A 12,988-nucleotide genomic window follows, 5' to 3' on the forward strand; every position below is an offset into this window, starting at 1 on the left:
GATGGAATTTATTCAAAAGCAAACGAACTTACATATTTGGAATATCATAATAGGTCTTATCTCCTAAGATCCTAAGAGGTAAAGACTGTTGTCGGGTGATATCAGCTTTTTGTTTAGAGGTCTTTCTCGGGTTTTCCACGCTTAACTTACATAACCTACATAGAAACATGTTAGACAACATAATTAAGAACTTCTCTTGCTTGTTGGTGATATGAAACTGCCTGGTTGTATGACACATCTGGCTTCTTCTTGATTTCGTTATCAGCTGCTTGTTGGAGATGCGGTAAAACACTCTACTTCGAGAGTAGTAGAAGGCGAAGGCTAAGGCTATTAGCGCTTCTTGAAAGACGACCCACAAGAGCAGCCCATAATTTTTTGATTGCAACAGTTCCGAGACTTTGTCATCCCTAGTTGGCAAACAAAGTACCCGCCAGAGATAACCAACCCCAACTTTCTCGCAATCGTCATCCCTAGTTGGTAAACAAAGTACCCGCCGGAGAAAGTTGTCGTGGAGAGAGGGATCACTTGGTACTGAAGCTGAGGATGGTATATGTACAATTTGTTGTGGAAGCAGGATGATGTGGAAACGTTTCCGGAGTCGAATGGATCTTAAACCTGCAGAGTGAATCGTTGTCTGACCGTGTTCGATATTGTCACCTAAATCTAGATTTTTTTGGCAACTATTAGACATATTTGCACACAAGATTACATTGACCCTTGCACACATGTTTACGGACATACTAACTAAAACACACTCAAAACAAATAAAACAATTAACCATTCCTAAAGCTACGACTAGTCCTAAACTAATTATTTGAGTATTCAAACAAAGAAACACGATTCCCCACTTTGAGAAGTTTTGTGCAGACTGACATCTTTTTCCTTTTCCACTTTATCCCATTTGCAATGAACTGATTTTGTCCCCTCCATTATTAAACCATATATTATTACCTTTGTACCCTTGGGTTCATGTGAACTAATTTCTGTTAGAGCATTGCTCGGTCGAACTCGCATGCGTTTTTCTATCTCAAGCATGTTTGTCAATGTTAGTGATCAAAACTATAAGTCTTGATTTCTAGTCTACTATAGCTAAGGTCTCGGACTAGGATAGAAAGTGTAGTTGAGCTCAAGAACTCCATGGAAATCATCATACAAGACGAAGGACTACTCAAAAAACCAGTGGATCTTCATCGACTAAAAGGTATGTGGAGACTTGAACTTAGCTATCACTCAAAAGTCTATTTATCTCCTATCTTGAGACAAAAGTCGTTTTGCTATATAGACTTAGATTATACACATTTGGTATTTCGAGCCGAGTTTATCTCGCCTATCTATTTCTCGAAATATGTGTTGGTAAGCTTCCGCTTTAGCCAAATTCATCTTTGCCTGGTGACGAAAGTCATGTTATGTTAATGATTGAAATGAGAGTTTAGATTATATAACCATTGGAGGATATACGCATTGTTGTGGAAACACATATATGTATAAGTCGTCATTCCTTGAACTGAAGTTTGCGAACTTTGTTGATCAAGAGAACCGGAATAGTGGCGTGACCTAAGTCCGCGAACTGGCGGAAGTTCTCGACCCGAGAATTTCTGCTGGAGTTTGTGAACTCCGTCCGGGAACTTAAGTCCGCGAACCTAGTCCGCGAACTTGAGTAGGTTATATCTAAAAACGATGTTTGCGAACTTATTCTTATATAAACTAAGGAATGCAAATTGCAAGCCGTGGCTATATAGTTCATGAACCGATTCGAGTGAATCAAATCGTTTTTGCTTCGGTTGTGTCTTGTGTAGTTACATAAGATCTAAGCAATTGAACAACTCTCTAACTAGTTCATTTGAGTCACTTGAACTAGTTATGGTGAAGAAGGATATGGTTGATACGAAAGTGATCATATGGCTAACCATTTGGTTAACTATTGTTGAACCAACAAATGTTCATGTTTGGGTACGATTACATAAACCCAAAATAGTACATTTCATTTGTGTATAACAAGCTAACTTTTCGATATAACGGTTGAGAAATATTAGCTTGAATCTAATCAGGTTTTCATCTAACGGTGAATATTGAATGCTTTGTTACCAAGCTAACATTGATTGCAAACCCTGATTTGAAAGACTCTATAAGGGAGAACTCTAGCATCTGGGAAACCTAATCCCCACACCTTACGTGTGATACTAGTTGCATAAGCTAGAATCGATTATCCTTTAACCTTTGGTTTCTTATTCTAAACCAGGTTAAAGACTTCATTGGGATTGTGAAGCCAAACCAATACTACTTTCTCGTAGTTGTGTGATCTGATCTTGCTGTTTCTATCGTACGAGTACAATTGTAATAATTGGCTTGAGATTGATATCTCTGATGGGCAAGATATAAAAGTAATCACAAACACTTCATCTCATCGTTTTTGATTCCGCAATATCTTTTTACGCTGCGTCGATTAAGATTATTGTGAGGTGATTGATAATACTAGGCTGTTCTTCGGGAATATAAGTCTGGTTTATCAATTGGTTCATGTTCACCTTGATTTATCAAAAGATGGAACAAAACTCGTAGGTATATTCGTGCGAGACGGATTTATCTATTACCGTAGACTTTTCTTTGTGATACAGATTTGTTTATTAAAGTCTTCGACTTTGGGTCGTAGCAACTCTTAGTGGTGGGTGAGATCATCTAAAGGAATCAAGTACGTAACATCCTGCTGGGATCAGAGACGTAGGAGCATAATTGTACCTTGGATCAGTGTGAGATTGATTGGGGTTCAACTACAGTCCAGACCGAAGTTAATTTGGAGTAGGCTAGTATCTGTAACGGCTTAATACAGAGTGTTCAATCTGGACTAGGTCCCGGGGTTTTTCTGCATTTGCGGTTTCCTCGTTAACAAAATTCTGGTGTTTGTGTTATTTCTTTTCCGCATTATATTTAGTTATATAATTGAAATATCACAGGTTGTGCGTTGATCAATCAATTGGAATGTCCGACCTTTTGGTTGTTGATTTAAATTGATTGACACTTGGATATTGGTCTTTGGTACCGTCCAAGTTATCTCTCTAGTATTTGATAAAAACTCGCAGATTTCTATTTTCTCGAGTATATATATCAAATCGAGAGACCTTACAAGTCTGTGTTTGTAGGCAAAAACGTTAAAGACCTTACAAGTCTGTGTTTGTAGCGATCTGATATGGACAGAAGTGCTGTCTCAATAAATGCACCACCAGATCCAGGGATTGCAGAATTTTCTTCTATGACTGATTTAATAAAATCTGTAGAATAAATTCTATCTAAACTCCACCAGGTTTAAAATCCCTTGAAGTGTTTTCAGGTCTTGAAAAGAAACTTGAAAGCTTATCTCTTGATGTTGAGTTATACCTCTAGAAAGAACAAAAATCTCTTGACAAGCTAAATCAAGTTATGAGGAATAATATTCAGGTTGAAGTCAACATTGATTTACTAATCAGTGAGAGCAATGCTCCTCCTCTGCGTAATTCAATTAATTGTAAAAAACTAAACGAATTACAAGAGGAGCTTAAATCTCAATCATCTGAGTATATCACTTTAAACCATGAATCGATTCATTGCTCAATTCCTGATACTTCCTATCAATATAGTAGTATCGTCATCTTTTATGAAGAAGCTAGGACGTCTCCTTTTATCAAAAGAGTTTCCCTTCGCAGTACTAAAAACTATCTGCAGAAACTGTTTTTTATAAGTTGGAAAACAAGAAATCAGAAACACAAATCCTTTTGGGTTCTTCTGAAGTTCTTTGATAGACTTATAAAAACAGTTCCTTTAGTGTTTCTCAACACTACAAGATGTAAGAGTTGCTGGAAAGAAACTCTTTCTTGGTGCCATGGTGAGCAAGACATTGTTCACCTCAACACAACTTGATTGTGTTGAAAGGTTATCCTCACTAAGAAATGCCATGTTATGTATACGGTGAGGGAAGCACAGGAACTGGGGCATACATATTAAGTTGGATATGATTTTGAATGTTTGGTAACGCTGTAGAATTCGATTGGATTCTTCTAAAAAGGTATTTCTATAAACTTGAGCAATATTTGTGTTTTTTTTTTTTGCGTAAAGTACTTATAATGATCCATGTACCTTGCTTATCGTTCATTTCTACCTAACTTGATCTGTGTTAAGGTTCCTTTGTGTTTAGGTTTGAAAATAGTAGTTCAGGATGTTTAGACTTCATGGTACACATACCAAGTATGCATACCATCATTTAAAATCAAAATCCGGGGGTTTAAGTTCGCATACCCAGTTTGCAAACTGCTCCAAGTCATGAAAATTCGTTTGCAAACCCGTATGCATACTTGCCTGTAGACGTCGATATTCGGTAAACTTGTTTTGGCCGTAATTTCTTCGGCTGAACTCGTAATGACCTCATTCTTTTTACATTCTATTCCTCTTTGATTTATCTTCAAAATGGAGATGAGAATTTCTGAATTTGGATGGTTAAGATTGGTATTTGTCCTGTCTCTTGTTTTTGAGTGTTTTGCTCCGTTTCGTTGCACTTTTTCCACTTCTCTTGGACTTGGGCACTTGTATTCTTGGAGTACTACTCTTCTAAGCTCATTGTAGCTTTTACAAGAATGTTTTTGGTGAATCACAAAGAAGGAAGTTCAAAAACGGGCAGTAGTATGCATTACTATGGGATTGTTGAATGTTCACAATCATCTTATGTGAACTATAGTGCATGGTCGTTAATGACTTTGTATGTTCTTCTTTGTTAAGAAAATATTTTTATACGCCTTTGGTAGCTATTCTTGGTGTAAATCCGGGCGAAAAAGATTGATTCTACCCTCTAAGGAAAAATCATCTTATATGTGCATTACGAGTTTGTCCTGATGCCTAGGAAACTTCTTATGAGAATTTATTCTTTTGAGAAGGATAACTAGAGTTTGGAATAGCCATTATTGTCATTACACATAGCTATGTCCAACGGTTTCATCTTCATGTTTTTAGATTTATTGGTTTAAATTCTAAATTTGTTTGGAAGATGATTTTTGCAGTATTAATCATTATGGTTTTATATATTGCAAATTGTTATGGAATATGTGTGTTTGCGTCCGTGAACTATGATTGTCCCATACCTTGTTAAAAGTAAAGTCTTTCTTAAGTCGATATGCATGCATTGAGAAAAGAATGAATTGACTTTTGACAAATACAAAAGTTAAGCCTATTATCTCAACTATTGATGGAAGATAAGTTAAAATCTTTTGTTTACAAGGATTATGTCTATTGTATGTCATTGTGAAACTGGTGATGGAAAATAGACTAAATTATGTTATGGAGTCTTTGCTTATTCCACGGTATTAGGTCGATCTTCGATCCACAATTTTTGTGTATATATTATGTTGTTCCATAGGGTGTCTTATGTTAAGCTCTATTGACTGAGTTGATTATTTTCTTATGATTAGCTTAGTTGTTGCTCCGTGAGGTACTTTATGTCGATCATGATCAACTAAATTAATCATCCTCGTTTGGTTATTTAGTTGTTGCTCTGTAATTTCTCTTATGTCGAGCATGACCAATTAAATTGATTACCTTTTGTGATTAATTTGGTTGTGTATTCCGATTAGATTAATTATGGGTTCACTTGTGATTAATCTAATTGAGTATTTTTGAGTCTCCATAAGTTCACTTATATTGAGCACTTTCGATTAAATTAATCATGAGTTCTCTTGTGGTTAATTTGATTGATTATTTTGGATTCAAATTCATACTTGTATGTGATTTGTTATGTCCAAAGAAATCCTTCTTTTCTTTCGAAATTAAGGTCGCTCTTGTTGTTCTTTCGGGAATGACATTTAATGGGGAAGAGTTCTTAATTGAACTTGTGCTTAATTGCCAAATCTTTGTGGGGAGTGCAGCTGTGGAATATTATAGGGGTTATCTTGTATCTTTATAAAATCCTTGATGAATGCATTTAGCTTCGGCTTTATGATTGCATCTAAATAAGATGATATATTTTTGCGTTCTTTTGGTACAGAAATATCTCTTTCGGAAATTTCATTAGGATCCCGTTCTTGTACCTTTGCCAATTTTATTGACAAAAAGGGGGAGAATTAATATGTAGTTCACACTACAAATGCATATGGTTTTCGGAACATTATGTAAGGGGGAGTGGTTTCCATGTGAGATAGTATTGACTAGGGGGAGTGATACATATCACCATAATATTGTTGTTGAAGTTGTGATGCAATTGAACTTTGATGTTGTGTTATGATACTATGACACTGTATAACAATGATTGAGAACTCTTGTTTTCTCATTGTTATAGCTACGGATTTTCAACAACGATGATGCTGAACTTACAACCTTTGGGATCATTGGAGTACTTGGAAGTGACGAAGATTTCGAGTAATGTTGAAGATTAGACATGTGGAATAGGAGCTACAAAAGTTAATTTATTTATTTTTTGTATTCCATATGTATTAATTTGTATTCCAAATTAAAAATACATCGCCACGGGGCGGGACGAAACCCCATCCACACCAAGTTAAAAGAAAAAATATGTCTGGTGCGTAGCACGGGCACAAATCTAGTGTAAACTAAATTCATTACGACATATATGCTATCAGAATGTGCAAGATCAATTAAGTAGTTGGTGAAACATGAATACACCAAAACATATATGGACTGTTATTCATTATGAAGAAGAACAATCACGCATACATTCAAAGACCTTAACCACTGAAACCACTCTTTATTAGCATCAACAACTTTGCGAGTTATGCAATAAAATTATTTCTGCAAATCAAAACAATTGCGGGCATTTTGTTTTGTCATGACCTGAAATATGACAGTTGCTACATTTTCATTTTTTTGGGGGCGGTATTTCAATCCCGCTCATTATTCGACCAGTTTTACTCGCATTTCCAATTGGTCTTCCCATGGTTTGTGAAGTTATAGGATTTAGAAGTTTCCCTTGGTTTGTGAGCTGAACTGTTTCTTCGACATTATTTGAAGTTTCCACTGTTTTATCATTGTTATCCTCGCTTCCATTTTGTTTCTGTTGCTCTTGATCCAGTTGGGTAGATATTGTTTCGATGCCTGCAAGTGCTATCTTAAAAAGATTATCACATTTCGAAGCATTAGACCACACTTGTGTTGATATCCTCCATAAGTGAGTGAGCCTAAGTGCATCAGCGCACCCATATTTATCCCATGTAGTTGTGCCATCAATTATTCTAAACAAGTTGGCGCCTTTCAGCCAACGTTTTAAGATGAAATGTGGCGGGATCTCTTCGATTTCAAGCCTATTGAAAATTCGCAGAACATGTTTGCAAGGTAATCCCATAAACTGAAAATGTGTACATGTGCAGTACGCTTCATTTGTGTCTGGCTTCAGCTTCATGGTAAAATGAGCAGGCCCTTCTTTATCTCTGACTAAATATATTTTGAAAACTCCATCAACTTCTATCTCTTGGGATCTAAAACGAAGTGATTCAACTAATTGTTCATGAAACTTTTCAAAGATATTACGTGTGTAGATGGATGTTGCATGCTTCAAAATTAGGTTGTTCTCGTTTATAAGACGATTCTTGTGCTCGGATACATAATCTTCTTCAATTTCAGTCTCAGTAACCTTTGTCAATGCCTGATCATACCTAATCACAAACTCCCTTAAGTTGGTTTTGGGTGATAGAAACTCCTTAAAGAATGCATTTTCTCCTTCACTGCGGCCTGTTGTATTCATTCCAGCAAAAAATGTACCACGGTGGTATACCGGTATCCACTTCTCTCGAATTTCGTACAAGGTTGCAAGCCAATCATTATTTTATAGACCATATTCTTTAAGTATAGAATTCCACATCTCTTCAAAATCATGTATGATATATGTCCCATGGATGCATATCTTCATAGCACGCTTGAAGTTGGATTTCGAATAATATAAATGAGAGAGCTTCTCGCCAAATTTTTTCTTTATGTGCCAAAGGCACAAACGGTGATGCGTATTAGGAAATACTTTGCTTACATCTAGACACATAGAAGCATCTTGATTAGTGATAATTGATTTCGGATGACGTCCACCCATTGCCTCAAGTCATTCATTAAACAACCAAACGAAAGTATCTTCAGTTTCATCTTTTAGAAGTGCACACCCGAACTGTATGGACCCGTACTGATGGTTAACTCAAGTAAATGGTGCAAGTGGCATTTGATACTTTTTTGTCCTATACGTGGTGTCAAATGTCACCACGTCACCGAAATGCTCATAAGCCATACACGATCTAGCATCTACCCAAAAGAAATTAACTGCTCTTCCTTCTTCATCAACTTGAACCGAGTAGAAAAATTGAGGATTTTCTCTTTGCTTACGCTGAAAAAAATTGAGAACTGATTGAGTATCTCCGACTTCCAACTCATAACGCCTGATCGTGCGTAAATGATTATAACAGTTTCTTTTGTCGAAACCTATAATTGACCCACCAAAGACTGAAGGAACTTTTGCTATTCGAATATTTTCCCTATTGAAAACCTCTGTTAAATTCTTTGCTGCATCCGGCATGTCTCGATTAAGCCGCAATTGTATCCTTTTCAAAGGAGAGACAAATTTATGGTTATGCACATCCAAAAATTTTGTGACTCTCCACTTCCCCAGGTTTGTACTATATAGAACTCGCATCTCTGCCTTACACTCACATTGGACAGTACTACAACTAATGGATTTTGGGTCTATCCTGTCTACAATATCCTTTTTCCTTTTACCTTCTCTTGAACAAACGAAGTGAGCTGATGTTACCTGATCGTACCCGGCACGAGTTTTATTTGTTGATCGAATCCTCACACCAAACCTTTCATGTACTCCATATTCTGTATAATAGTCATAAGCTTCCTCATATGAATTAAAAATCATTGAAACAAATGGTGTCTTCTTGTTATCGTTAGCTTCTTTTATCGGGGTGATTGTGTTGCTAGAATCTTTTTCATTTTGGGTATTCTTGTTCACATCAAAAAACACTGCCGGAACACCATGATCATCATCATTTTACACATCATCACGTTCACCATCCATGTTGCAGGAATCGGTGTCGATTTTGATCGATCACAAAATCTAGCGTATAGGAGTATTTGCAGATGAGTAAACCTAATGAATATCATAAAAGGAGAAGGAGATAGATAACTCCAGTATAAGGCTAAAGCTTTGATTTCCCGAAGATATGGGAGTATCCGTTATTTTTGTTATCAATATACAAAGTGAATTATGGAAGATCTTCTAGTTACCTAACTGAAAATACGAATAAAATAAATAATGGAGATAACTGGCGCGGCTTTAAGCCAAGCTAATTCATTATAATAATTAGATTTGACCCAGAATAAGGACCGTTAGATATCTTCTCATCTATGATCTATAAATGGTGTGTAAAATTAAGTGAAAATTTTAAGTCGCAGAATCCCCTCCAGAAGTTCTCTAAGGAACAAACTCATCCATTTCATGACCATTATAAGTCACTTTACCTGACCATTATGGCCATTGTAAGCAATACCCCATTTCATTTCTTGAGCACAAAAACATAATCTTACAACCAAAATCATCAGACTTTCTTAGTATGATCACATTAAGTATGATGCTTTAATTCGAAAGCAGTTTAATTATTTGGTCATCGGACTTTCTTAGGTCTTCCAACATGCCTCTTACGTGGACGACCTACAGGTTTTTTAGGTTTTTCCTTCTTAGACTTAGGAGGACGACCTCTTCTTAGGCTTAGGAGGACGACCTCTACCTCTTTTAGTTATTATCTTCTCAACAAGAGGGGATCTCTTCTGCCTCTTGGAACTTCTCAAGCTATCATCATCAATCTCAGCACCCTGAACATCACCAGTCTCATCACCCTGAACAGCACCAGTCTCATCACCATGAACAGCACCAGTCTCATCACCACCTCTATCATCATCAATCTCATCATCAATCTCATCACTTCTGAAGCTATCATCATCAATCTCATCGCCCTGAACATCATCAATCTCATCGCCCTGAACATCATCAGTCTCATCACCCTGAAAAGCACCAGTCTCATCACCATGAACAACATCAATCTCAACCCACGACTTTCCTTTTCTTAACAACTCAATTTGGAAAAGCAGCTTATCTTTTTCAACCTGAGCATGATGGACTAATTCATCTTTTTCAACCTGAGCATGGTGGAGCTTGAGCTCTAATTCATCTTTTTCAACCCGAGCATGATGGAGCTTGAGCTCTAATTCATCTTTTTCAACCTGAGTATGATGGAGCTTGAGCTCTAATTCATCATTTCTTGCTTGGAGGACCGAAATTTTGTCCTTTCTCTGCATCTGAGCTGTGTGGTTTATCTGCATCAAAAAGTTTTATTTTTATCAGATGGCATTCCTCAAATAGGATTAAAGCTTTTCTCAAGCACTCAAGTTCATGGCTCTGGTTTACAGTCCTTACAGTTGCCTTATTCTGAATGTTTCGAGCACGACTCGCTTAGTCCAAAGTGCTCCGCATTACTTTGGCATTTGTATCAGCCGGACTCACACAAGCTGTAATCAAAATACATAATAAAAAGAATCAAAAGCTTTCAATCTCTCATGACCCAGACAAGCATAACTCAAGAGCTTTAAAACCAGAACTTACCAATCATCACTGTCTTGCTATTTCCACCAAGAGAGTCCTACAAAGCAGGCACAAAGTTAAAGGGAATGATTAGTAAACTTCATTTTACAACCACATAAAAAAGAAAACCTAAAATATGGTGTAAAAAAAAGACCAAGAAATTAATCCTCTTGCCTTCAATAACCGTGTTAAGTTGCTGTCATTGTAAGAAACGTGGCGTCCTTCCTTGCTCTTTTTCTTATTTCCCAATTCACTAATCACCTTTCCAAGAGCCAGTAGTCCACGATTAATTTTACTGCCTATAACAACATAGACTTAGTGAGTAGACATCTAAGAAAACTAAAACTAGCTACTGCTGCCTTGAGTATTTGAGGTATAAAATTAAAAAACTTTAACTACCCTCTTTCTGGCGCAACCCATCTGTTCCACTTGTATCTGCAGATTCAGAACCTGCAAGGTCCACCAAAAGTAGCTTCGCTCTCAAGATACCATCACCAGGATCGTCACCAGGGATACACGTGCTTCTCCTTTGTTCCATTGAGATTGTAAAGATGGCATGTGAGCGACTATAAAGTACACAGAAATGCAGTAAAAGATTAGTGAACCTTTCAGAGACAAGATTCAAGAGTAACCGGAAATGTATAACTGTTACCTACACCAATGAAAATACTAAAGCTTATCCTCCATGATCAGATATAAATCCATACCTAGATTCACTGTTCATATTTGTACTTCCAGTAAAACGTTCTGATGAACCTTGGGACAAAAATGATGCCATATCCTGTTTTGTACTGACTACTGGCTCGGTAACATCAGGAATAATGAACACCCCTTTTGATTCTCGAATTCGCAGAGGCGCTTTTGCAGGTCCAGTCCTTTTGCGTTTGTAAGTTGACAATTTTGGTTTCAACAAATCATACACTTGTTCTCTGTATATCTGTGAGAAGATCAAAACAACTCAATTAAAACATATTCACATACGGTCATATTCAAAAGATAACCATTCCAATCCTTTAGGGTATAAATAAAAAGCTAACCTCTATAAAAGAAACTTTTATTAGAAATTCCCTGGCTTCTTTTTTCTCCTCGATCTTAGAAAAAATGGAATTCATCACCTGTGGGATAATACCACTGGTACTTCCATCTCCATTGTAATTAGTTCCCATGGTATACGTCTTGCCTGATCCAGTCTACATCAACACACAAACATAATGCATTATTGATCAGAGAAAAGAACACAGCTAGAAATTTAAGACCAGAATTATAGAAATAGGAAATCATACCTGTCCATAGGCCAGGACTGCTGCATTATAGCCATCAAAGAGAGCATCACCCAGTGGAGCCACACAATCACCATAAATCGAACTCAAACTCGAGGTAGAAGCCTTATTTCCATAAACATAATCGAATGTAAAAGAACTTGTTCCAATTTTCACCTATAATTAAACATAAACACATAACATTGTTAAGAAACTTCATGAAATAAATGTTTTCTACACACCACAGCACAAAGCATACAAACATTACCAGAAATTATACCTGAGGCCCTCCGAGAATAAAATCAACACAATCTGTACGACCTTTAGAGACCTCTTCATTATTCAAAGGTCTAACATTCACCGCAACTTTTACACTACTCTCCATTTGAAATTTTCACAAAACCTAATAATAGCTGATTCAAAATCACAAAATGTTAAAATCTAATAATCTAATAACAAATCAATTTTGAAAGAGGGATTAGTGATTTCGTGTACCTTAAATCGCTAGTTTCAAATCGAAACAGCAATAAACTCTCCTTGTTGTACAAGTCCTACCCTTGTTGTTGTTGTTCTTCCACGAACTGATGCAGAGAACTTTTCACACCACCAACAGCAACCGTAGCTTCTTTTAGGAGGAGTAAGAAGACTTTGTAGCTTTGATTCTGACTACCCCCAATTAGTTTCAATACCACCAACAACTTTGATTCCTTGACTTATTTGTGTTTAACACCAACACCAAATCTCTGTGCGAACTTGTAGGGAAGAAGAAGAACACTTCTGTAGCTTTGTAAGAAAAGAAAAATATAGAACTTTTGTTCTCGTCTCGTAGAAAGAAGACGCGTTTTGGTTTCGAGCAGTCGTGGTGCGGGAGAGCTAAATAAGCAAGCACGTTATTAGTCGTTAGATACAGACTAGTATATGATCCGTGCCGGCCCGTGATTTGGCCTTCTAGTTTTCTGGCAGAATGTGACCCTTCACTGACTGTGATTATCTTCTGGTAAACGTTTGACATTGTCATCTTTTTTCATAATTATGATATCACTAGATTGGCGCCCGTGCTACGTACCGGGCATTTTTATCTTTTAACTCGGCATCCACGGGGCTTTTCCCGACCGGGGCTATGCATTTTTAATTTGGT

The 12,988-nt window shown here is 36.8% G+C and overlaps 4 protein-coding genes across 4 annotated transcripts; all 4 read right to left on the bottom strand.

The window, feature by feature from the left end:
* Nucleotides 1–6,829: 6,829 nt before the first annotated feature.
* Nucleotides 6,830–7,711, bottom strand: LOC113343989 (protein FAR1-RELATED SEQUENCE 5-like). The gene has a single exon (XM_026588053.1). It carries the CDS (start codon nucleotides 7,709–7,711, stop codon nucleotides 6,830–6,832), a length of 882 nt encoding a protein of 293 aa, XP_026443838.1.
* A 438-nt stretch (nucleotides 7,712–8,149) lies between these two features.
* LOC113343991 (protein FAR1-RELATED SEQUENCE 5-like) lies at nucleotides 8,150–8,872 on the bottom strand. The gene has a single exon (XM_026588054.1). It carries the CDS (start codon nucleotides 8,870–8,872, stop codon nucleotides 8,150–8,152), a length of 723 nt encoding a protein of 240 aa, XP_026443839.1.
* Nucleotides 8,873–9,269: 397 nt separating this feature from the next.
* Nucleotides 9,270–10,323, bottom strand: LOC113343944. The gene has a single exon (XM_026588029.1). It carries the CDS (start codon nucleotides 10,306–10,308, stop codon nucleotides 9,697–9,699), a length of 612 nt encoding a protein of 203 aa, XP_026443814.1. The 5' UTR covers nucleotides 10,309–10,323; the 3' UTR covers nucleotides 9,270–9,696.
* Nucleotides 9,416–12,680, bottom strand: LOC113343942 (kinesin-like protein KIN-4C). The gene is made up of 10 exons (XM_026588028.1): nucleotides 12,346–12,680; nucleotides 12,131–12,263; nucleotides 11,875–12,027; nucleotides 11,629–11,781; nucleotides 11,299–11,528; nucleotides 10,991–11,157; nucleotides 10,766–10,890; nucleotides 10,613–10,649; nucleotides 10,427–10,518; nucleotides 9,416–10,326 (listed from the first exon to the last, which is right to left on the bottom strand). The coding sequence occupies exons 2-9, from the start codon at nucleotides 12,233–12,235 to the stop codon at nucleotides 10,463–10,465; spliced, it is 1,026 nt and encodes a 341-aa protein (XP_026443813.1). The 5' UTR covers nucleotides 12,236–12,263; nucleotides 12,346–12,680; the 3' UTR covers nucleotides 9,416–10,326; nucleotides 10,427–10,462.
* Between the last annotated feature and the right edge of the window lie 308 nt (nucleotides 12,681–12,988).

The sequence above is a fragment of the Papaver somniferum genome, unplaced genomic scaffold (assembly GCF_003573695.1).
Source record: "Papaver somniferum cultivar HN1 unplaced genomic scaffold, ASM357369v1 unplaced-scaffold_70, whole genome shotgun sequence".
Taxonomy (NCBI): domain Eukaryota; kingdom Viridiplantae; phylum Streptophyta; class Magnoliopsida; order Ranunculales; family Papaveraceae; genus Papaver; species Papaver somniferum.

Bases quoted from the DNA above. Each gene is read 5' to 3' on its own strand.
- LOC113343989 (XM_026588053.1), bottom strand. From the start codon at position 7,711: ATGAATACAACAGGCCGCAGTGAAGGAGAAAATGCATTCTTTAAGGAG.
- LOC113343942 (XM_026588028.1), bottom strand. From the start codon at position 12,235: ATGGAGAGTAGTGTAAAAGTTGCGGTGAATGTTAGACCTTTGAATAAT. The intron at 12,028-12,130 runs GTATAATTTCTG...GTTTAATTATAG, and splicing joins TTATTCTCGGAGGGCCTCAG to GTGAAAATTGGAACAAGTTC. The intron at 11,782-11,874 runs GTATGATTTCCT...GTGTTGATGTAG, and splicing joins CAGTCCTGGCCTATGGACAG to ACTGGATCAGGCAAGACGTA.
- LOC113343944 (XM_026588029.1), bottom strand. From the start codon at position 10,308: ATGCAGAGAAAGGACAAAATTTCGGTCCTCCAAGCAAGAAATGATGAA.
- LOC113343991 (XM_026588054.1), bottom strand. From the start codon at position 8,872: ATGATTTTTAATTCATATGAGGAAGCTTATGACTATTATACAGAATAT.